The 26,463-nt window shown below is 38.9% G+C and overlaps 1 protein-coding gene across 10 annotated transcripts in view; it reads left to right on the top strand.

Moving 5' to 3' along the window:
• The window catches only part of CDK5RAP2 (CDK5 regulatory subunit associated protein 2), a 105,385-nt gene that overhangs the window by 32,171 nt on the left and 46,751 nt on the right, over positions 1 to 26,463 (top strand). For 8 of the 10 annotated variants that reach the window (XM_073314323.1, XM_073314319.1, XM_073314318.1 and 5 more), the window contains 8 exons: positions 781 to 951; positions 1,925 to 2,098; positions 10,017 to 10,114; positions 15,673 to 15,803; positions 17,010 to 17,125; positions 19,817 to 19,945; positions 25,387 to 25,479; positions 26,237 to 26,284. In XM_073314323.1, the coding sequence (XP_073170424.1) occupies positions 781 to 951; positions 1,925 to 2,098; positions 10,017 to 10,114; positions 15,673 to 15,803; positions 17,010 to 17,125; positions 19,817 to 19,945; positions 25,387 to 25,479; positions 26,237 to 26,284 (960 nt within the window). The remainder of the gene's footprint in view (positions 1 to 780; positions 952 to 1,924; positions 2,099 to 10,016; positions 10,115 to 15,672; positions 15,804 to 17,009; positions 17,126 to 19,816; positions 19,946 to 25,386; positions 25,480 to 26,236; positions 26,285 to 26,463) is intronic. The other 2 variants (XM_073314325.1, XM_073314322.1) reach the window with 2 other exon arrangements.

The raw sequence follows: 26,463 nt of genomic DNA, 5'->3' as shown, positions 1-26,463 counted from the left end.
CTACAGTAGTGCCTAGAAGCAGCAGCCAAGATCCTGGTTTCATTATACTTGCTATTGTACATGGATCCTGTTAGAGGTAGTCCCTGTGCTGAAGATCTTACAGTTTATTTAAACAAGACATGAATTTGACTGATGGGGAACTGAGGCACAGAGAGAGTAAGTGAGGGTCACACAGGAAGCATTTGTGGAGCCCACTCCAGTGCTTTCATCACAAGACTAACTTTTCTTCCCTGGTTGGTGTCTAAAGCTCATGCTATAAGGGAAGGGAAATGATTGAACACTTCTGCCTTCTGGTTAATGCAAGAGCAACTAGTAAAACAGCCTTAGTGCAAGGATTTCCATGGTGTGAATGGAAGAAGGAAAAGATGACAAACTGAATTACCACTAAGCCATTTTCTCCTATTTCTGGCAAAGGCGTAAAATTGCTTTGATTTAAGAAATGAGTGTTCATGCTGACTGACAGTGACAAAGTGTGTGTGTGTGTGTGTGAGAGAGAGAGAGAGATATTTTCTACTGCCTTTGAGTCCCCTCATTCTGAAGGAAAGGCATTAAGACAATAATACCATAGATTAATGTAAGACAGTATTGACACCTCACTCTTAAAGTTTTATTGCCTAAACTTAAGATGCTAAAAGGAAGACAGTGACTCGGATAAATTCTTTAGAACATTCAGTGATAGGAGTAATTTAAAGCAGTGGAAAGTTAAACTAATAGCATGGGTTGTCACTCAAGTTTTTTGTGAAGCTGATTTTCTAAATATTCAGTTTCATCTTTTTGTAGGACCTTAGAAATCAGCTAGAGAAATTACACGGGGAAATGATTGAGAGAGAAAAAGCAGTGGAACATCATTACAATATTCTTTTGAGTGAAAGCAATCAGAAGTTGCAGAGTCAAGAACTAGTTATCAAGCAACTAACAGACAGTGTCAATCAAAAGGATCTGTTGCTTCAGGTAGGTAGATGTAAGCTGAAATGAAAACTTGTCACTTGATTTTGTATGAGAATGATTACAAAATCCCATTTTTGTTTGGAATTACTGTTGATTTTCATGATGATCCTCTACATTTTATAATATTGTATTTGCAGAATAGATACATAGCTGTGTGGCTTTCAACAAGAGTTCTTATTAGGGTTTATGAAATTTAGGGTGCGGGAGGGAGGAAACTTTTCCCGTGTTCATGAAGAGATTCTGCTGCTGTAATGAGATGCTTTAAGAGCTCCCAAAGCGTCCAGGGTATTCATAGAAATGTAGGGCTGGAAGTCACCAAGTCCATCCTCTCACATTAAGGCAGAACAGGTGTTTTTTCTAACCTCATCTTTAAAACCACCAATGATGGGGATTCCACACCCTCCCTTGGTAACCTGTTTCAATTTGCTCCCCAGAAACTAGAAGTTAAGGAAGGGGTATTCATACTGAACTGCTCTCTTATCCTTATAAGGAAGTTCCTTCAAAACGGGATTAAGGTGCATTGATGGGCAGCTCTGGGGATGCTGAAAGTGCTCCTGCTTAAACCTGTTCTGCGGATAAAAGATGCTCTCTAGCAATGTCCCACGTGCCCTTAGCTACTACAGAAGTCAGTAGGAATTGAGAGTGTTTGCACCTACAGGATTGGTACTCAGTTTGGGCTCATACTTTAGTGTATCAGTGCTGCTAATTTGGCATTTTCTAAGCTCTCTAATTTAACTATTTAAATATAAAAGAATTTTGAATATTTTGGACATTAATGGGCAATCAAAGAGGGGCAATCAATATGCTATCTTTTTCTCCTATTGTGGTCTTACATTGGACTTTTTTTCACCAGACAACAAAGAACATACCTGAAATAAGTTGCTTTTGAAGTTTATATTAATGGTTATACATTTTTTGCTGTAGTAATACTAAGCTTTGTAGGATTTTAATTACATCCATTATTTTGTTTTGCTAGAAACTCGATGCAGCAATTAAAGAAAAGGATGTAGAACTTCAAGAACTTTTTAATAAGTGTAAAAACCTTTTAAAAGCTAAAGAAGATCTTGAGTTGAAGAATGAAGGCCTAATAAAGGAAAAATGTGTTTCCGAGTCTCAACAGTCAATCATCAAGATTGTCAAAGAGTTGGAGGTAAGTTTTACTCAACCTTCACCTCTACAGATAAATAGAAACATTGGGCCTGATCTGCCTCCTGTTGAAACCACTGGGGTTTTCCCATAGATTTCAAAGAGGTGGGATCAGGTAAATTGTAATTAACCTGTATAGCATAGGGCAGTGTTTCTCAGTCTTTTCAGGATGACATCCCTTATTTTGGCGGGTAAAAACAAAATAAAAGACCCCTTTTATGGTATATGTAAGAGTAAAAAGTGTATCTTTGATAACAATAGCTCTACTTTGTATGTGTTTCAAGAGGCTGTTTGCAGTGTTATTGTAGCCACGTTGGTCCCAGTTTTTTAGAAAGACAAGGTTGAGAGAGAGAATACATGACCTTGAAGGATAAGGGAATGGGGGAGCGAGATTTTATTTGCTTTGAAACATCATACAATTTTCAATACCTTGTGACCTCCCGATTACCCTTTTTGACCTCTTGCGGGTTATGAGCCACACATTGAGAAACACTGACATAGGGTAATGGAATCAACCCATGATAATTTAGGGTAATGGAATTAGCCAGTGTAAACCAGGATTAACTCAGATCAGGATTATTATAATTTGTGCAATTGATGAAACTTTTGTGTGGCAGGAGGAAAGAAACCAGCACTTGATTAATCATTTCATCATATATTTTCTCTAGTAGTTGACGTCAAGGTTATAATATTGTATATTACTGTTATTGTTTATGTAGTACCATAAGCATACTCTGCACTGAACACTAGTGAATTATGTGAAAATACCAGTCTGTGCCCCACAGAGTTTAAAATCTGAAGGCACGAGAAGGCAAAATTCTGTATAACGCAGAACACATAGTTGTATGGTCACTATGGCTGGAATATTTGGACATGTTACTGAAGGAAAAGAAGAAGGGAGCTTGGTGTACTTCTAACAGGGAAGAGGAAAGAATGTACAAAGCTGAGTGAGCAAAGGAGACAAAAGGAGAAGTCAAGTAAGAATTTTGTTGACAGTTGGGGGCAGAAGATGTAGGTAATGAAGGTAGATTTAAGGAAAGAATACTCTACTAAGTTAAAAGCGTAAACTAGTACAGAGACTTCAGAAGTGGGGACGTGGTGAGAACTGAAGGATGAGTAGATAACATGGCTGTCCTTTTCAATTCACAATATAAATAAAGAAGAGTTAGGGTGGCTTATACGTGTCACCAGAAACCTGAGATCATAATACAAAATCACAGTATATACATTTTGGTTACTGTATATAGTACTCTGGTACCAGCAAAACAATCACATACAGATGTGAAGTTTTTAATCCTATTGTAAGACATTACCTATTGTCTCTATGAATGTATGTTTTTGTTCTTTTAGTGCTTTTATTGTGTGCAGATAGAGAACAAATCGGTTTCATTTGAAGGCACACATTAAGTTTCTTGTCTTTTTCCTATTATTTCCGAGAACTGTTTAAATTCAGATCTCCAAAAGGGCACTTAAATAGATCAACAAGAAATGCACAGCCACTTCCAAATCATGCAGCAGTAGTCACTTCACTTGTTTCACAATGTGCCAGTCTTTAGTGAAACCTGCTTAAGGACATACACCTGCTGTGCTATGTAGACTGTTGAATTAATTCCCTATGAGGGTAACAACACCATTTGCCCTTGGCAAACCCAAAATTAATTAACAGGGGACTCATAAGCACCGACTGGGACTTAGTGGATGGGTGGTAAACTCACAATTGAGGAAACGTATTAGTGTTGGCCATAGTATGCTGCAAACCCATAAACAGAAAAAATAAAACCTGTGAAAAGTCAGAGATTTTGCCTCAGTAGTTATCTGCAAGAGAAACAGGTCAAATAAAACCGACTACACTTCATTCACATACTTTTCCCTCATGGGGGCAGCTAAGATGCTACAGCGATGGACTCGTATAGAATTAATGAAAATGAAAACTAACTGCCCCCTCTTCAACCCTACCGTCCCATACAGGTGTACAGCCAGAAACGAGAACAATGACAAATGGAGCTATGCATAGTAATGACCCAATGCCAACTTCTAATCACAGTCCATTCTCTTGTGCTAGTTCACTCCTTGACTGAGAACAATACCTAATCAAAACTCATTCTCCTCTCAGCTCCACCAGTGTCTAAGATCACACCCTGGAAGAGCCCATAATGGCATGTTAATAGTACGTCCTTGGATACTGATTATCCAAAGCTGTGTTCTCATTGGCTGATTTGGCCTCTTTGATGAAGTTACAGAGCTGCACCATCTCCCAGCCAAGTGCGAAGTTGGAATCTCATCACCAAGAAATTCAAGACACTAAATCCCATATTTTAGCCTAGCTGCTGCTTTAAAGTTTAAGAAACTAATTTGCTGCAACTTAGCTCTTAATATCTTTTTACTTTTTTAAAGTAAAGATAAATTTTAAAGCAGCTCATCTGAAGCACTGCTTGGTGCCTTGGCCAGGATGAGGGAGATAAAAGGCAGTTTCTAATTGAAGTCTGGATTCATGAGCCACAGTAGTGAGCTAGTGGAGAGAGAGAATGTGTGCACTGGTAATTAGGTTAGTCATGCAACTTCTGACTCCTCTGATATCTGTGCAGTCTCAGAATGATGCATTGTGGGGTTTACCACTAGAGAATGCAGAAATGCAATGGACTCCTATGTAATTCTGAAAATATTTATTTCTGTACTTAATGCCCTTTTCCCCATTCTCTCCATACAGCCCTGTTAGTAGGGCCATTTGTCACACAAATGTATTTTAATTCAGTTGTTCCAACTTTGCAGTTCATTTTAGTACCAACAAAAGCAACAGAATTTATGAGATGAGTCTCTTGCTCAATCCTTTAGTTATGCTTCTGGGCTCTGGTGTTAAAACAGGGTGCCCATTTTGTAAAGCATGTGCTTCAGTAACTGGGCACAGAGGTATCCATTTTTAACTCAAAATTGATTTTGTAGGTGTAAATAAAATCCGTATAATTATTGTAATGTAGCTTTTCTGTGCTAATGCACCTTTCCAAGAAGGTGCAACACTTGATGCTGAAATAGGAAATCTCGTTAACTGATACCCCCATAGTAAAACTGACTTCTCTGCCGACACAAAGCACATTGCAAATCCTGTAATCAGCTCATTGTTTGTCTTTTGTTATAATTACTTCTGTATTTAGGGAGTTAATACTGTGTGATCAGGGAATTGAAGAATCCTGTGTGCACACAACTGTGGTGTTTAATTTGCTGTAGTCAGAGAATTATAGTCAATGCACCAAAATTATTGATATGGCTAGAGGATAGCCGTTGATGTGTGCCCTGAGAATTGGAATTGAGGCAGTTGTTGCAGTACTGCAGACGTGTCTCAACTATTGAAATTGATGCAGTGTGCACTTTGTTGCTGAGTCATCATGACTATGGAAAGTGATGCGGTTGACATGTTTTTTTAAAACATGTGTCTTGTCTATTAAATTGTGATCAGCACATTGCAATCGTTGCATTCAGCCTGTTGAAGCTGAAGTTGTAAACGCATTACCAGGGAAGTGATTCAGTTTCTGATTTTGGTAAAGTGAGCTTATTGCTGAAAAAAATCACCGTTTTGAGGTTGATGTCCATGCATCATCACACTTAAATGTGCTGTTTGTTCACTACCCTGCATGTGGCCTGATGATTGAAATGGGCATAGCTAGTGCATTTACACATTGACTAACTCCCCTATACAGGAATTTCTGCCAATGGAGTAACACCTCTAATGCATATATCGCCCACTTCTCCTGCCTTACAAAGCAGAAACAGGAGACTGGTGCGTCAAGCCCTCAGCCTTATGGCATTTCCAACTGTTGGGAATATAACATGTACCAAGAAGAGTCACCAATAGGAACAAGTTGTTATGCCATTCTTCCTCTCTAGACAGAGGGCTCAGTGATATCTGGCAGCGCCGCTCTTCCTAAGGTCTTCACACTGTTTTTCTGAGCTCATTTCAGTGCAGTCTTGGAGGAAGCTGCCAACCTCTGGGGTGCCTAGTCACATAGGAGTTAGTCAGTGGGGAAGTGTAGCCTCCTCTCAGTCATTCAGACTTCAACCTGCAGACATTTCCAAATGATCTAGATTTTGTTAGAAAACTCTCTTGCTTACATGAAGAAAAGGGATACTCTTGTGACTATGCTGTTGTGTTACCTACTGTGGAAATTTATATCCTTTCCTTCCATTACTTGCCATTTAAGAAATCTTTAGATGGAAATAGCCTTCCAAGTCCTCTAGCATCTCTACTTAGCAATGGATTTTCAGACTTACGTTCAGACTTGAATGGATTAGGTTGCCTCGTTACATAGTCTTGTAGTGAAAGTTTAATATTTCTATCCTACATGTCTTGCAGCTGTCTGCACTAAAGTATTTGCCCTAACACTGTATGTCAAGAGGTTTAATGACAGGTTTCAGAGTAACAGCCGTGTTAGTCTGTATTCGCAAAAAGAAAAGGAGTACTTGTGGCACCTTAGAGACTAACCAATTTATTTGAGCATAAGCTTTCGTGAGTTTTTAATGTTTCATTAACTCCCATAACATAGCAGTCTAGGCTAGGATATCTGCCTTACTCTTCATGAACCTTTGGGGATTTGCTTGGAATAATTTACTCCTACACCTTGTATAGGAGTGACAGTAATAGTACACAGAAAAGGAGAGGGTGGATCATGCTATGTCTCTTCATCCTTCTTGATTTTCAGAAATGTAAAAGTAACAACATTTCTTCACATTTTTATCTAACTTCTGGCTAGCTAGTTGAATTTACAGGTCACAACAAACTGGCCAGAGTCCTGACTGGTGCCATGAGGCTTGTGGTGTTCATATCTCCTAAAACTATTCTTGTCTGAACTTCGTGCACCATGTTAGTAATACTATACATGGTGTTTAGGTTTCCATTCTCTAACAGCCCTGGTCTTGGTATTCATGAGGGATTTATTCTGCTGAAATCTCCTAGTACTAGGAGATACAGGATGGTCAGTACTAAGCTAATGAAATCTTCCCTTGAACTCCTCACATACTTGTACAGCCTGGCTGTGTCTGTGGATTTTGTTTCTGGTGATAATGACCACAGCCAATGGAGTGTGGAAGCTTCCAACACAGACATGGAATCCTCCTTTTCTAATTGTGCTGTCAAAGATGGATATTGCTTGTTCAGAGAAAGATATTCCCTCACCTCTACACCCTTTCCACCAAGATCGTACTTTTTGCTTCAACCAAGATTGATGTATAAAAGTCCTTAGGCATCTCTCTAGAGCAGACTAAAGCTTCAGGAATGTCAGTTGAAGTTGTTTTCTTCTGCCACCGGTTCACTGATCAAACTTTTCCTTGTGAATCATGGTCTAAATGCTGTCTGACCTCCATGCTTCGTGATTATTCTTGACACACTACAATTCCAAAGTTTTGGTGTGATGCTCTATGTCTGGCAACCTGAATTAATTTTCCTATATACTTTCACAAGATACTTTTTGAAGACTCTTAACCATCCACTGAAAGTGTAGATTTGCCCTTTAAGTCTTCAGCACTCAATTTTTGGTTGAGAGTCAGCATCTCTGCTACCTCCTATTATATTTACTTTATAGATTATAGCATGTCTCGTTAAATACAATAGATCTTGCTAATCTGAATACTTTGTTGTTTGTGGATATAAATTACCCTTTAATATGTATTTTGCAGTAGTGGCCAGAGACCCAGTCAGGAGAGGACCACTACTGTGGTACGGCATAGTACAAACATATATTAAGATATGGTCCCTTCCCAAAAGATCTTATAGTTTTAAAATGATGTCGTATCCTCTTTTCTTAGTAAGCAATGTTAACCAGATTCCTATTATGAGGTCTAAGTTGAACAAAACATTATTACTTTTTCAAAATATAGAATGAATTGAATATTGAATATTTACAAAGTATGAAGTTTTAGCATAAATAATGAAAAGTAAACTGCAAATGTCCCTGCTTTTTGTATTGGTTACTTGGTGAATTTGAAAAATTCAGTAATTTGCAATGACTCTTTGCATCATTAGTATGAATTAACGAGGTTCTACTGTAACTGGGTCCTTGTTGCAATGCTTTGCTTTGGGATTGTAATTGAAGTACTAACAGCTGGTTGAAATCCACAGTGTAGGTTTCTCTTCTGTTAATGATCTGTTCACTAATGATAAAGTGTCTCTGGAGAATGTAGTTTTCAAGGTTGTGGATGTAATATGGAGAAAACAGAATTACCTTTAATTCTTGTTCTCTAGACGTATGTTGCTATAATAGATCAACTCTTAATTTTCTCCACAAAGCTGGACGATTTGATTTTTGCTTTCTGTATCTTTGGTCAAAGAATAAAACTTTGATTACAGGCACTAGGAGTTGTTGTTCTCCCTCAACAAGAGCAGAAAATACAGTGGTTGTCATTAGAAAATCAAAATTTGCCAACTGATATCCCACAGCTACTCCAGTTACTTCCTGTTCTGTGCATGGGGAAATCTCTGATATTTCAGATATTTTTATGTGGTAACTGCAAGTAAATGTTGCTGGCAGCAGCTATGCCACCTACTGAAAGGGACAGCTGAGAACTCAAAAATCATAGACATCTCTATGAGGCACATAGTGGGAACATAGACTTATAAGTGGTGTGGTTTTACAAGAGCATACCTGCAATTCTTGCTCTCAAAAGGTAAATCATTTTTTTTTCTGGAACAGATATTAAAGTATCTGACTCGTAGTAATCAGGGTGATTGTTCAGGAAGTTGACTCAATGGATGCATGTATCTGACGTGTTCAGGCTTTGTCAGCCATTTACAATCCCTTTTCTTAAATAATAGATCAAAGTTTTTTGCCAGAATCCCTTGCCAATAGAAAGGTTTCAGAGTAGCAGCCGTGTTAGTCTGTGTTCGCAAAAAGAAGGAGTACTTGTGGCACCTTAGAGACTAACCAATTTATTTGAGCATAAGCTTTCGTGAGCTACAGCTCACTTCATCAGATGCATCTGATGAAGTGAGCTGTAGCTCACGAAAGCTTATGCTCAAATAAACCAATTTATTTGAGCATAAGCTTTCGTGAGCTACAGCTCACTTCATCAGATGCATCTGATGAAGTGAGCTGTAGCTCACGAAAGCTTATGCTCAAATAAATTGGTTAGTCTCTAAGGTTCCACAAGTACCCCTTTTCTTTTTGCCAATAGAAAGTTAATTTTATCCAAAATATAGCAAGTACTCTTTGAGCCATAGATGCCGACCTTGTGGGTGCTTCAGGGCTGGAGCACCCATGGAAAAATCTAGTGGGTGCTCAACATCTGCCATCGGGGGGTGCTCAACACCTGCCATTGGGCCCCGCCAATCAGCTCCTCCCCCTGTTCAGGAAGCACTGAGGGGGGAGGGGAGGGGAAGGAGCGTGGGCGGGAAGAGGTGCGGTGGGAAGAAATGGAGCGAGAGTGGGCCATGGGGGTGGAGCGCCCTTGGGGAAATCAGAAAGTTGGTGCCTGTGCTAAAGTGGAGCATGAAACCCTCAAATTACCTGCCTGCCAGATCATTCCCTGGTTTGTTAGTGTGTAAACTTGGACGTGAGGAGACTGGAAATGGGAGAGGGGTAGGAAGCTTATTTTGTATACTGTGATAAAAATGATGAACCACTGCTTAGATATGTGACTGTTTCATGGTAAGTAAGTAACAGAGCACTATTAGCCTTTTATAATAGCTTTCAGATTCAACTCTGATTCTATTCTGCTACTCCAGCACTAGTTGTTCTTTTGCCTTCTCTTAAAAGCAGAGACTGACATAATTGTCATCTCTAGAGAGTGTGTGTGTGTGTGTATATATATATAGTGTGTGTATATGTGTGTGTGCATGCGTAAGAATCTATATATATATATATAGAGAGAGATTCTTACACATGCACACACACTTAAAATCACTTTCTTGGATTAATATGAATTTATTTTTAACTCAGGAGAAAAAAGAATCTGAATATGAAGAGTTGATCCTTGCTTTAAGAAAAGAGCAGCACATTTATTCTACTCTAGTGAAGACTCTGAAAGACTCAGACAGGTAAATATTATTTCTTCTTTGCTTCAACGTCATCTGCGCTACAAGTTGGGTAAGATGGTGCAATTCCACTGTCAAATCAGTGGAGTTTCATGGGTTTATACCGGGCCGGAATTGGCCCCAAATACTTCCTTTAAAAGAGGGGGATGCGTGGACTGGTTTGTATGGTTCAAAATAGCCCAACTCTGATGATTTTCAGGATTTGTCGGAAGGCTCATTTTCTCCCCCCAAACATTTGAAACTTGAAGAATTATAACAATTGGGACTGTGAATTGCTTAAGGGGCCAGGGGATTTGTGGTGTATTATGTAAAATTAAAAATACAATTCCTGCAACTTATGTGAAGGGCATCTAAATATGTTGATGTGCCTTTTTAGTACTTCTATAAAATGAAATAAATAAATCATAAGAGGACACATTGTTTAGTGGCAAAAGCCTAGGCATGGACGACATGAGATCTGGGTTCTATCCTTGGCTCTGCCACAGATTTTCTGTATGACTCTGGGCAAGTCAGTTAGGGTAAAATTTTCAAAAATTATTTAGTCCCTTAGGGCCAGATGGTCAAAAGTATTTAGATGCCTAAAGATGCACAGCTGGGATTTTAAAAAGTGCCTGTGGGCTTAACTTCCATGAAATCAATCACTTCGAGGCTTTTGAAAATTGTATCCATAATCTCTTTGGGCACCAAAACGAATGGTTAGATTTTCAAAAGAACCTAGTCTTTTGAAAATCTGACCAAAACCATCACAGTGTGAGTTGCTGGGTGCTGAGCCCTCTTGAAAATCTGGCCCAATATGCCTTAGTTTCTCCTTCTTTAAAATACAGTTAATACTTACCTAACTCAATTTGAGGTGTGAAAATTACTTCATTAACTTTAAATTTATAGCAAAGGAGGTAAGCAGATTTTTGGGGACGTTTAAAAAAGAACAACATGATTGTATTTTTATAGAGTGTGTTTTCTTTAAGGTATTCCAAAGTGTGTTACAAAGCATGAGCTAGATAAGATTTTGGCGGTGGAATGAGTGTGTAGCAAAGCATGATAGCCTTTCTGGATTTCACAATAGCTCTCATACATCTTTAGGCCATGTCTATACTACCTTTTATGTCAACAAAGCTTATGTCACCCTGGGCTGGGAAAAACAGCCCCCCATGAGCGACATAAATTTTGCCAGCATAAGCACTCATATGCACAGCGCTATGTCCGGCGGGAGACAGTCTGCTGCTGGACACGGCTACTGCCGCTTGTTTAGGTGGTTTTATTATGTCAACGGGAGAGCTCTTTCCCATCAGCATAGAGTGGCTACATGAGTGCTGAACTGTTGTAAGCTTGCTAGTGTAGACATGCCCTTAGACAGTAGAATCTGTTTTGTTGAGAGAGGAGTTGGTGGTCAGAAAACAGGGATTATTCCCTACTGTAATGGGATTATTGATTTTCTTTTTGAATAGTCAGCTGATACATGTAGAAGAGAGTTCGGTTTAACATCTCATTTGAAGAACATAAGAACGTAAGACTGGCCCTACTGGGTCAGACCAAGGGTCCATCTAGCCCAGTATCCTGTCTTCTGACAGTGGCCAGTGCCAGGTGCCCTAGAGGGAATGAACGTAACAGGTAATCATCAAGTGATCCATCCCCTGTCGCCCATTCCCAGGTTCAGGCAAACAGAGGCTAGGGACACCATCCCTGCCCATCCTGGCTAATAGCCATTGATGGACCTGTCCTCCATGAATTTATCTAGTTCTTTTTTTTTAACCCTGTTATGGTCTTGGCTTTCACAACATCCTCTGGCAAGGAGTTCCACAGGTTGACTGTGCGTTGTGTGAAGAAATACTTCCTTTTATTTGTTTTAAGCCTGCTGCCTATTAATTTCATTTGGTGACCCCTAGTTCTTGTGTTATGACTTCTAACACTGAAACTCCCTTTTTTAGTATGAAGATTGCAGGGATTAGAATAATCAGTACTTAGCTTTGATGTGGCACTTTTCATCTATAGATCTCAAATCCCTTTACAAAGTTGAGGAAGTATCATTGGGCTCGATCCTGCACCGTTCAGGACAAAGGGAGTTTGGCTATTGACTTCAATGGAAGCAGGAACATGCCCGTTATATAGATGGGGAAAGTATAGCGCAGAGAGAGGAAGTGACTGGCTCACGGTCACACAGGGAGCCTGTGGAAGGGCTGGGAATAATAGCCAGGTCTTCTGACCCCAATCCAATGCTGTGTACATTGGATCATGCTGCTTAACTCCTCAGGTAGGGCTTGAAGCCAGAACCTGAAGGTCCAGTGTGCTATTAGATAAGCCCTGCAGATAATTTCCACATTATTGTGCTGACCTTCGTTAACAAAATGGGTTTTAGACAAAGAATATATCCTGGTTTTGGTTGACGTGTGTCCTTTTTTTAGGCTTTATTTATTCCAAACCACTTTAATGGTTTCATTTTGGAAGAGTCCCTTTCTCAGAGCCAGGACCATGACATCTCTTTTGTCTCCCCACACAGGGAATCGTTGCTTTTTCCAGTAAAAGCATTAAGCTGTGAAGAGGTGATGTGTGCTTACTTAGCTTTTAGAAGTGTGTTTTATTTTTGCTGAGCATTTAATAGTATTGAGACCTTTCTCTTAGAATATATTCTTGAGTGAGGGAGAGTTGGTTAAAGCAGTTGTTGTGGAAAAAATACTGACAGCAGCATTCTTGTCATTTTGTTGGAAGATGGAATGAAAATCTTTTTGTACACAGGTTCTTAATAGCATGAGTTTTGCTGAAACAATTTTATTTACTATGCATTTATATGCAATGCTACTGCACTCACACAAGTGTAATGTGCCCAATCTCTCTGGTCACGCGATCACAGACATGAAGGTCGCTATCTTAAAACAAAAAAACTTCAAATCCAGACTCCAGCGAGAAACTGCTGAATTGGAATTCATTTGCAAATTGGATACTATTAATTTAGGCTTAAATAGAGACTTGGAGTGGCTAAGTCATTATGCAAGGTAGCCTGTTTCCTCTTGTTTTTTCCTACCCCCCCCCCCCAGATGTTCTGGTTTAACTTGGATTTTAACTTGAAGAGTGGTCAGTTTGGATGGGCTATTACCAGCAGGAGAGTGAGTTTGTGTGGGGGGGTGGAGGGTGAGAAAACCTGGATTTGTGCTGGAAATCACTTTAGATAAGCTATTACCAGCAGGACAGTGGGGTGGGAATAGGTATTGTTTCATATTCTCTGTGTATATATAAAGCCTGCTGCAGTTTCCACGATATGCATCTGAGGAAGTGAGCTGTAGCTCACGAAAGCTTATGCTCTAATAAATTGGTTAGTCTCTAAGGTGCCACAAGTCCTCCTTTTCTTTTTGCGAATACAGACTAACACGGCTGTTACTCTGAAATGTGCCCCAGTGTAATCCTCAGCAAGCTGGACCTAAATTCTGTTGAAATGTCCCTGGATGCTGAGCTGCTTTAGTGCAGTAGGTTGGAAATACTGCAACAGCTTCATTTATATTAAAATATTGAGGTTCTGCATGAATTAAATATGAAAATAAATATATAATCAGTGCAGTAGCACCTTGTTATTTTAATATCTAATTCAAATTATTTTAACCGGTTTCATTTTCAATATACTGCAAGGGTTTTTTAATTGACTGTTCATAATGTATTATTGAAATTGTTGAGGTGTGTGGTGGAGTAAACTGAAGCTTTTGTCAGCTAGATAGGGGACAGCTGCTTCTGTTGACATCCAGGAGGCAGTTTGGGAGTCTAGGACAAGCACATTAGGGGGATGTTCCTGCTAAAATGCTCTGTAATTAATTTAGTTAATGTTGGCACTTAAATTGTCATCTTTAGGTTTTGGTGTTAACATCCCATTGAGACAAATGAGACAATTTATACTTCTCAGAGCTATTTTTTCTGAGGAAAAACAACACTTCAATCTACATTTGGTTCACATTTTCAAGATTATCTTTGTGACTGGTTCCCCCCAGAGTGCCACCTGGAACTGGGGTACCACTGAGCCCTCTGACTCACTGGCCTGGGCTCCCTCTCACACTGTGCTGCTGTGACAAGTTGCAAAGCTCTCCAAGCTTTTGCTTTCACCAGATTCACACAGGTATGGACATACCCAGTTGACGTTACATGCAGATGCTCTAGCCACCAGCCTAGGATCCCAGAGCAGTACCATCAAATCTGGCCAGTATATGTTTAACACCTGGTCCGCCTCTCCCTCAATGTGAAGAGGACCATGCACACTTGTGGTGACCAAGCTGAGATTTTCCCCAGACACCTTAGTCAAATGCACACTGGTTTGGATTAAAACATAAAATAAATTTATTAACTACAAAAGGATAGATTTTAAGTGATTATAAGTGATAGCAAATAGATCAAAGCAGATCACCTAGTAAATAAACAAAACTGCAAACTGAGTTTAACGTACTAAATAGGTAGGATATGAATTAGCAAATTCTCACCCTGAGTGATAAACAGGCTGGCAGATTCTTAAGGCACAAGCTGCCTTTGCTTTGCAGCTTGGGTTTCCCAGGTTTAGATACACAGGCTAGAAATCCCTTTAGCCTGGGACCATCACTTCCCTCAGTTCAGTCTTTGTTCCTCAGGTGTTTCCAGGTGTGTTGTTGTAGGGAGAGTGAGATACCATCATGATGTCATTTCCCCCGCTTTATATCTTCTCCCCACTTGCTGGAAAGCTCTTGCTGTGACCTGGGTAAAACAGTTCCCATGGTGTAGTGCTATCTCGGAGAGGTTTCTATTGTACACAGTTCCTGGGGTAATCCTTGTACTTGTGTGCCATTAACCTTGTTTGGACTTTTTACTGTTGTACCTGAAAGGCTTCTTGTGGGTATTTTCAACCTCGCAACCTGTGTTCAGTAACACATACCTAGCCAAACTTCATAACGTCACATATGATGATAGCACATACAATCCAATGAGATATGAATGTCTAGCAGAGCAAGACTTTTAGAATGATACCTCACAAGGCATACTTTGTGCAAAACATATCCTAATTATATAACAGTGGTGAATAAGGGGGTGCCGGGGTGTCACAATCTTTATAACCTGGCTAGATACTTGTTTTTTTTTTTTAAACAAAATCTTAGATTCTATAGAACAATTCTATGGTAAGGGGTGGATTTTGCCACAATTTCCATGACTGAAGTATGATGGAATACACAGAGCCATCAATATAGTACATTAGTGATATCTTTTGGATATACTTTTTATAAGCTAGTGATTTTGATTTTCCTGAAAAAGAATTATTTAGAAGTTGGCCTGTAAAATATATCTACCCTGTTCAGGGTGACTTACAAATAATAGTTCTCAAAACTGCTAGAGAGGTGGCATAGACATAAAGGTTTATTTTCAACTTGCTGTGTAGGGATTTGTTTATGCATTAAGATAAGTGTGTGATGAAAAACAATGATTACTACTGTGGAATAGAGTCTTTATGGAAGCCTGATGTATAAAAGATGCTGTGGTAGGTAACACAACAAAACATTTTAGAAGTTTTGAATTGAAACCTAAAAGAATTATTTAAAATTTTCTGATTTCTTCCTTCTCTTTAGTATAAACAGCTTGCAAACAGAGTTGAACAACATTTTTTTGTTGCGAAAACAACTGGAGGAAGATATTCTAGCTAATCGGAATCTACGGAAGGTGCTGGAGGATCAAATTAAGGACGCAAAAAACAAAGGAGGTTTGTCTGTGTGTGGTAACATGGCCCGGTCCTTTATCTTTTGCACACAAGAGAACTGTTTTTATTACACTCAGTTTGTTGCGATCATGTAAAAAACATTGAAAGTAGATAAAGGTGTAAAAAGATCTTTTGTCTGTTTTCTTACACTGATGATCATTTTGGGAATTTGTAACTGAGTGGCTTTGAGCATTCAGAGTATAGGGACAGCTTTTATCTTCTCCTGCAGCCAGTGTTAGTAATTCTATGGCAATTCTGCTGCAGTGATCATTTCAAGCTGCCTACAATTTCATATCCACAGAATTTACTGTTCTCTGCGGAAGTCAAGGATCCCTGGCTTTGGATAATTTCATGGGCATGGGATCACTTCCTGGCGATGAAATCTAATTATTTCACCATATTTGATAAACTGCCTCTGTTTAGAGAAATGGATAGATTCTTCCTAACATGACATGCATTTTCAGAAGCAGAAAAAAAAATAGCCAGTTCTATTATGTTGGAATTTCCTTGAAGCATGATAGAGCTTTTTAATACAGTAGACCCTCTGAGTTATGAACACCAGAGTTACAAACTGACCAGTCAACCAATGGAATAGAACTTAGATGTCTCTTTCCTACTCTAACCACTGGACTATAGCCTCCATATATAAATAAAGTTTTACTGTGTACTCTGAGCTGTATTGGATATGAACTGGTGTTTCATTGTTTCCATAAACAAATCACTGAACGCAATTGTATAGGAAAGGAATAAGCAGCTATCTTCTATTCAGTCTGTTGAGCCAATGGCAAAATAAAATTCACTAACTTTATTTAAGCTGGCTTTTACCATTGGGACTTACAGTTCATTTTCACAAAATTCTGGCTAAAACGGAATAACTATTCATGCCTTACTTTTCCTCACTGAAAATTATTTCTAAATGTAATGCTAAATATGCAAATTATAATTCAGAATTAGATTCACAGTGCATGCTGATAACCATGGAAAATACAGCATGTCTAGATGTCAGAGGCACAAAGGAATGTAAGGGGAAAGTTCTTTCAATTAAACAGAAAGCTTAGTGTGAGGGATGAAACATTTAACTCTATAGTTCCTACAGTTTTAGCAGTATGCACTTATTTTAAAAAGTCCTTATTTTGCATTTCTTTGTTGTATCCTCATATAAAGGAGTAACGTATCTGAAATGATACCCACTCTTGGTTATTTTGACAGATGAAACCTTTTCTTTTTGTGGCGATCAAACATCTTATATGAGTATTTGCCTAGGAGAGCACGATCATTTAAACCTACAGGTAGACCATCTGTCTCTTGAAGAACTTAAAAAAAAGGTATAGATCAGTTTTATTATTTACTGTTTTTAATGGCGTAACTCTCCTACATTTATAGTTTGTTTCTGTCTCTCTCACACACAAAACCATTTTGATCATTTAGATACAGTTGAGGTATTCTGAAAGTATTTAAAAATTCTCATCTGTGACAGGAGGTCAGATTGGATGACTTGGTGGTGCTTTCTGGCCTTAAACTGTATGGCTCTATATAAACCTCAAATACATTCTTTTATCCGTAAGCCTTCCAAGAGCAGAACATTTCACAAATTCCTCCTTAATAATAATAAAAGATGATGGTGATGATTGTTATGATTTGCACTTCTATAGCACATTCCATCCAAGCATCTCAAAGTGCTTTGACAAATTTGATGTATTAAGACTTCCAATATCCGTGTGAGGTAGACTAGAATTATTATCTGCATTCTGTAGAAGGAGAAACTGAGACACAGAAAGATTAAGTGACTTGCGCAAGGTAACACATCAAGGCTGTGACAGGGTACAGAACCCATACCTTCCTCTCTCCTCATCCTGTGCTTTAACCACTAAACCATGCACGGGTTCATCCTAAAGAATGCACAAACATGTGGACAAAGCGGATCCAGTGGACATAGTGTACTTAGATTTCCAGAAAGCATTTGACAAGGTCCCTCACCAAAGGCTCTTACATAAATTAAGTTCTCCTGGGATAAGAGGGAAGATGCTTTCGTGGATTGAGAACTAGTTAAAAGTCAGGGAACAAAGGATAGGAATCGATGGTAAATTTTCAGAATGGAGAGGGGTAACTAGTGGTGTTCCCCCAGGGTCAGTCCTAGGACCAGTCCTATTCAACTTACCCATAAATGATCTGGAGAAAGGGGTAAACAGTGAGGTGGCAAGTTTGCAGATGATACTAAACTGCCTAAGATAGTTAAGACCAAAACAGACTGTGAAGAACTTCAAAAAGATCTCACAAAACTAAGTGATCGGGCAACAAAATGGCAAATGAAATTTAATGTGGATAAATGTAAAGTAATGCACATTGGAAAAAATAACCCCAACTATACATATAATATGATGGGGGCTAATTTAGCTACAACTAATCAGGAAAGAGATCTTGGAGTCATTGTGGATAGTTCTCTGAAGACATCTATGCAGTGTGCAGCGGCAGTCAAAAAAGCGAACAGGATGTTAGGAATCATTAAAAAAGGGATAGAGAATATCTTATTGCCCTTATATAAATCCATGGTACGCCCACATCTTGAATACTGTGTACAGATGTGGTCTCCTCATCTCAAAAAAGATATACTGGCATTAGAAAAGGTTCAGAGAAGGGCAACTAAAATGATTAGGGGTTTGGACTGGGTCCCATATGAGGAGAGATTAAAGAAGCTAGGACTTTTCAGCTTGGAAAAGAGGAGACTAAGGGGGGATATGATAGAGATATATAAAATCATGAGTGGTGTGGAGAAAGTGAATAAGGAAAAGTTATTTACTTGTTCCCATAATATAAGAACTAGGGGCCACCAAATGAAATTAATGGGTAGCAGGTTTAAAACAAATAAAAGCAAGTTCTTCTTCACACAGCGCACAGTCAACCTGTGGAACTCCTTGTCTGAGGAGGTTGTGAAGGCTTGGACTATTACAGGGTTTAAAAGAGAACTAGATAAATTCATGGAAGTTAAGTCCATTAGTGACTATTAGCCAGGATGGGTAAGGAATGGTGTCCCTAGCCTCTGTTTGTCAGAGGGTGGAGATGGATGGCAGGAGAGAGATCACTTGAGCATTGTCTGTTAGGTTCACTCCCTCTGGGGCACTTGGTGTTGGCTGCTGTCAGCAGACAGGATACTGGGCTGGATGGACCTTTGGTCTGCCCCATTATGGCCATTCTTATGTTCTTAATATCAAAGTCTTTGGCAAATATATATTAATGAAATCTCACTTCAGTCATGGCCAGTGAAAAGATAGCTGAGTATTAATAGATCTACGTTTAAGATTAGTTAATTGAAACACAGAAAGATTAAGTGATTTGTCCAAGATCATACAGAGAGTCAGTGGCAGAATCCAGATGGACTCTCGGTCCTATGCTCAGACCATTAAACCATGCCTCCTGTGTCTCTGAAGTATATATATGGCTCTAAATTTGGGCACAGTTATTAACAGAAGACTTTGATACACTAGGTGAATATAGGTTGTTAATGTCTGCTAAAGTGTTTTGGGACCTGATTCTCTACTCTGGTTTGCTACTTTTACATAAGTGCAACTCCATGAAGTTATATTGGCATAGAAATGGTAATAGACTGGAGAATCAGACTCCTTATTTTTTAGTGCTTCTCAGTGAATGCTGCTGCTCTGTTCCTATAACACAACTTTCACTTGCATCAAAATAACCTTTTCCCCAGTCAACCTGCAGGCATGATAGAATCTGAACTTTTTTCTTGCTAGTGAATTTTGAAATCTGAGCTTCACGACTGAAGTCTTCCAAATTAGCATTCCTTGAACACTAGCTTCTAATATATTTGTATAATGTTCCTGGTTCAAATGCATACAATCCCTTGGGCAGAGATGGAAGCATTAAGCTTTACTGGAAGTAACTAACGTTATAATTCTGAAGTTTAACATATTGTATCGTGTTATTTAAAGAAATTTAAATCTGCTTCTTTATGTTTTAGGAAGAGCTTTATAGTTTCTGATTGTTTCCCTGTGTGTATTTAGGTTGCTGAACTCATCTTGATGGTTAAGGACCTGCATTCAATTAACCAAGAGCTAAAGAAAAAACAACTTGGACTCTCCAGATCAGAGACTCAGGGGAAAGAGACACTGAAAATATTAAACCAGAATGAGGTAGGATCTCTATATTAAAATATTGTGCCTAATTCTCAGTTGTGCTGCACCTTGTATGGTCATTTATATCCATGCAAAGCGGGTGTAAAACACTGCTAGATCAGACTGCTAATATTTTATACTCCATTTTAAAATGATATAAATAACTGTACAAGGTGCAGGGCAACTGAGTATCAGGCCCAAAGTGTTTTTAGTGTTCAGCAATATTTTCAATTGATTTTTAAGAAAACAACATATATTTTAAAATATTAATTGGCTCTATGATCTGTTTATTTTATAAATTTGCAGGTAGGAGTGGTTGATCTTATTTTTCAAAGAAAGTTGCAACCTCCATAACATTTAGGTATCCCTCAGTGGCTGCTTTATGCATTCCTCAGCTATCTGAGAACTGTTCTCACTTCAATGTGTAGCCCTATTAGGGTGTAGACCATATCTGCTCCATCTCTGAGGCCATGTAGGTCTCTCTGGCAGCAAAATTGGGGTGTTTCCACTATGCATAGAGGAGAGGAACCTGTGTTTTAGGGATCGGTGCAACACAGAGCAGCGTACAAAGAAGGGGGCAGAGTTGTAGAAGATTGGGCTGATAGACGTGCAGAGGAATGACCATTGGGTCCTCTGTTCTTTTGCCTGTGGCTGGGGTGTATTAGGAATAGGACTGGGGGGGGACGGGACATTTGGCAAATAGTAAATTTACCAAAAAATGCATTTCTTAAGGTGCCAAAACTATTTGTGAATTTGGGTCAAATTTAGCAAGTAGTTTCTGCTGGAAAAAAAACCCTGAAAACAAACCTTTTGGAAATGTTGAAGTGGTTCATTTTGGTGTTTTGATTCAAATTGACATTTTTTGAAATGATGGAATTTCAAACTGACATTTTCTAAATGAAATGTCATTTCAACCCAAACAAAAATGTTCTGTTTTTTGTTTCAGTGAGTAAAGAAAATACAAAATCTAAGTTTCCATTCAAAACTAGATTTTATTTTTTTTGATTCAGCCATCAAACTGAAAAATCAATTATTTGCTCACTAATTAGGACTGCTTCAGCAATGGGGCTGGAGTACTCTCTGCATAGCAGCTTCACAGTCTGATGGAAAAGATTCTGGATATTGGGTCCCTATATTTGTCCTGTTATACAAGAAGATAAGGGAAATAGTGTACATGTCCAGTTCACTTCCATGGCTTTTCATAGATTATTCTTGCTTTAAATGCTATTGCTAATACCTTTCTTTTGCTTCTTTAATTTCACCTTCCTTTGCACTACGTGCTGAATGATGATGAGATCAAGAGCAAAAGGAACAATGAGTGTGACCAGCATGTTCTATCTTGAATTTCTAAATCTGTTTAAACCCAAAGAACAGAAACTACAATGTTTAAATAATATGTTTCAGTTGTGTTTCGGTATTGAACTCATTTGAGGGCAGTGTGTCATGTATTGCCTAGGTGCTGCATAGATCCCTGGGCAACACAGGATGAGTTTATCATATATGCTGCAGATGAATTGTAAAGACAATTATCAAAATTCAGACTAAATTTCCTTGCTTTTTATCATTTAAGTCAGGCCTTTCAGGTTACTTTTAATTTAAATGTCTTTTTAATTATAGATTAACGGTACTGCTTTAGGTACTCTTGGGATAACATCCATTTTAAAAAAACAGTTAACTTACAGATTTATAGACTAACTAGGTTAGCACTGAAAGTCTAGTAGGTAAAATATACATTTTAAAAATGGGGGTTAGTACATATATATTCATATTTCCAGCAATTTGCTTAGCAGTCCTGTAGAGGGCACTGCCCCCTCACTGATTCTACATTTGATGCTGGTAGCAGCACCGGTATGCGCTGAGAATATCAGAGCCAAGAATATTGTCCCCTCCTGTGCTTGTCTTGGTGCAATTGGAACATGAAAGGCCATTCACTAAAGAATTGTATACATGGACCTAGCTTTAGAATAAACAAGAGACACATTTGTAAAATAACCTGTGTATAAAATGCTGGTAAAGGCCAGGAGGCAAGTAAGAAATGCTATTCAAGCCAGTGCCAGAGTGACTAAGGTACTATTGAATCCCAAAGTTAAAGGCTCAGCAATCCAGTGTGTTTCATTTTAAAGGTTTTTATGGGCCATATAATCAGTCCTGTCAGTAAAAGACCTGCTTCATGATTCTGGGCTATGGGCCATGATTGGTGCATTTTTACAAACTAAATATAAATGAGAAAAATACTGGATTCTTCACTGGTATCTGTTAGCATGCACTGCTAAGAAGACACCAGTGTCTGTCCTCCGTATGAAATTTGGCAGGATATAACAAGATATAGCCCTCTTGGGTGCTTCTTAAAATGTACAAACCTTTCTTTTCTTTAACAAAACTGGAGTTCAGACCAGATAAATCTGCACCTTAGATCCTTAGATGCAAGGCATCTTTCAAAAGACTGTCAGCCCTGAGTAGTCTGTTTCTTGGCTCCAAGTGGTGGAGGTGTAAAGATAAAAGGGCTGTTTTTGCTCTGCCCTCTGAACATCTGCTTTCTGTGAGAGAAGCAGCTTCACTGATTCCAGCCTTCAGGGCTACAGGGATTTTTGCAATCCAAGCATATCAGTGGTTCATTTACGAAAAACGTTCAAGGTTTTCAGTCTCTAAGGAAATATTTTAAATAGGCATCTTATTCTCAATAGATTTCCTCCTGGCGTTAAGCCACTTATTTTCTTTTAATATTTTGTTGAACATTAGATTGTATTCCTTTGAGTACAGAAAGTTTCTTTTCAATCTCTGAGACTTTAGCAGCAAAAGACTCAAATTGCAGCCAGTTGCTGTAATGCTATACTGCAGTCTGTTTCGTGTAAATGTTAATAGTTTAATTGTGAACAGCATAACTTATGGATTCGCATATTGGCCTGGAAAGGGGGATACACCCCTGAAAATTATGCTGATTAATAAAGGATAGTTGTGCTGTGTTGGAAGCTGTATAAATCAGGTGAGTATGAGCATAAATGAATTAACTAGCTTTAAAAATAAAGCTTGGTCCTACAGCCTCATTTTGAAAATCAGACCCTGGCTATAAATTTTTGGATGCTATAATTAGCTAATATTTTCCAATTTTTTAATAATCTGTGAGTAAGCTTAATGTCCATTGAAGTCAGTGGCTACAGTCAGACAAATGACAAGCTTTTCCGAAGCACAACTTTGCCTGTACATCACAGTCCTGATATGTAGCATCCCTGCTACTCCAGTTCTGAGACTGCCGAAAATGGGAATTTGGATGAAAATACCAAATTAATTCAAACCTGAGACCCAAAGCAGGATTTGAAGATAGGGCTCTAGAGATAAAGGGAAAACTACTAATACACTGCACCATCCAGCTCCCACTATTATTTTGTTTCTTAAATTAATACTTACAATTCATGTGTAAACAAAAGTAGTGTGGCTTACTTTGCTGGGAGGTAGAAGGCAAAAGTGCTTTTCTCATTCACTGCTAGTAAATATATACATGGTAAACAAGTCGCAGTAAGAAACCCACTTATATGCTCCCCACTGCTCAGAGAGAAAAAGATATACACACATCCCCACTACATCTGCAGAATTCTCTTAGTCTGAGACTGGATCCGTGTGCCTTGAGCCTTGTGTCTTCAGTGTGTGACGTCAGGGAAGCAGGTTTATCTCTTCACATCATAACCATTAGCACTGCCCTGTGTATGCATCGAGGCTATAAATTCAACATGCACTACTTTTAGTCATTAGCTCCTGTCCTCCCAATGTACCTCTAAAATGCTGTGTGCCCAAGGGCTCAATGAACAACTGCTCCCCTGGCTATGCTTAAGAATCTGCCTTTTTGTCTTTATTGAATTTAGGGTAATTTTTCTTTAGTCTAGGTCACAAAGGAACTGACTGTTAGACGCACTAGTGTGATATTACTGCCTTTAAGGCATGTACATTACAGCCTTGCTCCAAGACTAAAATCCTTGTGTAACAGAGCTATGAATCCACTCTCCCAATACCATGTATTGTCTGTAGATTAGACAGACAATACTACCTTCAGAAAATGCTACTTACAGGTAATAGATTCTCCTGTGTCTCATTTCCATTTCTTAATGAGCTTCCAGCACCAAAGTTCCTTTACAAAAATCTCTTAATCAAATTACTGAGAGGTGTTGCTGTAGAATAAGACTATATCGATACCAGAGTATGGGCTAATTCTGCTGAAAGGCCCTAAACATTTGGTGTGTATGTTGCAAAAGCAGCATTACTGGGTACTTATAATCTGCCCAATGTTCTCTCTCTCTTCCCTGGCCTGAAAGCCATTCTAATCAGGAACATAAATAAACAATATGAGGGTTTGTGCATTGAAACCGTTGTTGAACTTAGATGTATATGAACAAAGATGTGGGCCAAAGCCTCTCCTGGAGTTCTACTCTGAGGCACTGGTCACAGAATAGTGGAATGGCTTCACTGCAGCATAGTTTCAGGGGAGCCAAGTTTTCGGTGGAAAACTCCTTCCCCGCTTTCCAGTTGCTGTGTAGGGCTTTCTTGCAGGGACTTGCCAGAATATTGCCCCTTGATGTAATCAGATTAATCATTTTTAAATTAGTATTGTTGTCATTGGAACCTTTTTAGATGCCTCTCGACAAAAGTTTAAATTCTGACGTCTGTTGCCGGAGGCAAACTGGCTGGGGGAGCTGAGCTGTGGTGGGGGAGCATTCTGCCTGCATGCCTCTGTCACTCCTGCTATGAATTCTAACAGGCACAATGCAAGGGGTTCCTGGCCTGGCTCCCAGGTTGGTTGGTCAGCCCTCTTGGAGGTTTGGAGTGCTACTGGATAACACTAGACAGTAGCTTTCCTCCTGCCTCTCTATTCATGGACTGCTAGTACAGCATTCTGACTGGGTCTTGAGGGGGGTAGGACATGGGGAAAGAAGAAGTTCTTGGCACCCTCATTTCCCCTCCTCTTTCCCCATGGTCCATCAGTGAAGGACAAAGCAGTATTTAGCCTACAGTGTAATAGTAAATCTTTTTATTGTTACGCCAGACAGTGTCTGCCCTGCTTAGCAAGAGGTTTTTTTTTCCCATGAATGCAGAAAAAGATCATAAAATAGTAGGAAATAAAAATAATCATTAAATGGAAAAATATGACAGGCACAATGGAAATATGGCTTGGGGAGGGGGAAAGGTGTTTGCAGGAAGGGGCTAAATTAGCATTTTTGTACAGTTCAGAAGGATGTGCAGCAGCGAGGGAATGTAAAAATTCAGATTTCAGTGTACTATGTATGAATTATTTCTGTTTTTTGTATTAACTCCCTTTTGATCTTACTGGATAAATCTAATCTAATGTTTGTTACTTTGTATTACAGGCATTTTTTATTTTTCTTTTAAGACATGTCACTGACTTATTTATGCATGTTTCATACCACATTATTTTTGTGCTACATTTTCACATCGTTCCATACTTTGTATAGTTTCTTGAAAGAACAGAGGAAACCATGACTCAATCTGGAGATTTTGACAATAAGAATGCAGAGAGCTGTCAACGTTCTGAGAGGACCAGTGAGGTAGGATTGTGTCAATATCATTGTATAATAATTTTACTAGAGAGTTACATGTTCTGGGTGCACAGTTACAGCTGTTTAACTTGATATATTACAGCTGGATTTCTTTTTGCTGTATGTTTAGAGTATACAAGTCTAGACTCTGCAATTCCCTGTAAGCAGGTAGAGTCCCCTCCATGCTCTGAACAGAGGATACTCTCACTGGATATAATGCAAACATCTTTTCCTGTTTGATTTTTTTCTTAGCATAAATAAATCATAAACATCAGCCTAAGTTTTCTCCTCAAGTTTGTCTGTTCCTAGGTTTTTCCCTGCAGGATCTCCTTTGTCACAGTCCCTAGTTCCCTTTGATCCAGAATGATACTCAGCCTCTCTTAAAGGGCCTGATCCCAAGCCCCTTAAAGTAAGTGGGAGTCTTTTGATTGCCTTTAGTGGCCTGTGTAATCAGGCCCAGAGCTTGGCTGGAGTTAGTAAGATCCACCTGCTGTTATGACTGAGCAAAAATTACTGTACATCTTCGTATAGGTTTCGAACACCTGATGTCAACGTGACTCAACAGAAAGCCTCCATTCCTGTGGAGGGTCCTAGAATCTGACATCTTTTTTTACTGGCATTCAAATGAGATATAGTATACTGTGAAAAACACATAACTAAGATAAATACTATGTTTTCTGTTCAGTTCAAAATGGTAATATTAAAAAAAAATGACAATGTGATGTGCCTCAAAATTTATAACTTCTACATATCCCTACTTATCTAGGCATGTGCTCAGTTGCCTTTGGATCATCATCTTGATCTGGATATGCAGGTAAATGATACAATATAAATAGCCTCTCATTATGTGTGGAGAACCTTGTAGTAGGTACGTAATTAAATCTCTCATTGCTAATGGCTCCAAAGTCAACAGGGTTCATCATGAATGGGCCCAATCTAAATCATATTGAAATAAATGGAAAGACTCTCGTTGATGTAAATGAGAGTTGCATC

The sequence above is a fragment of the Lepidochelys kempii genome, chromosome 16 (assembly GCF_965140265.1).
Source record: "Lepidochelys kempii isolate rLepKem1 chromosome 16, rLepKem1.hap2, whole genome shotgun sequence".
Classification (NCBI taxonomy): domain Eukaryota; kingdom Metazoa; phylum Chordata; order Testudines; family Cheloniidae; genus Lepidochelys; species Lepidochelys kempii.
Note: the sequence above shows the minus strand (reverse complement) of the source record. Positions and strands in the feature narration are given on the sequence as shown.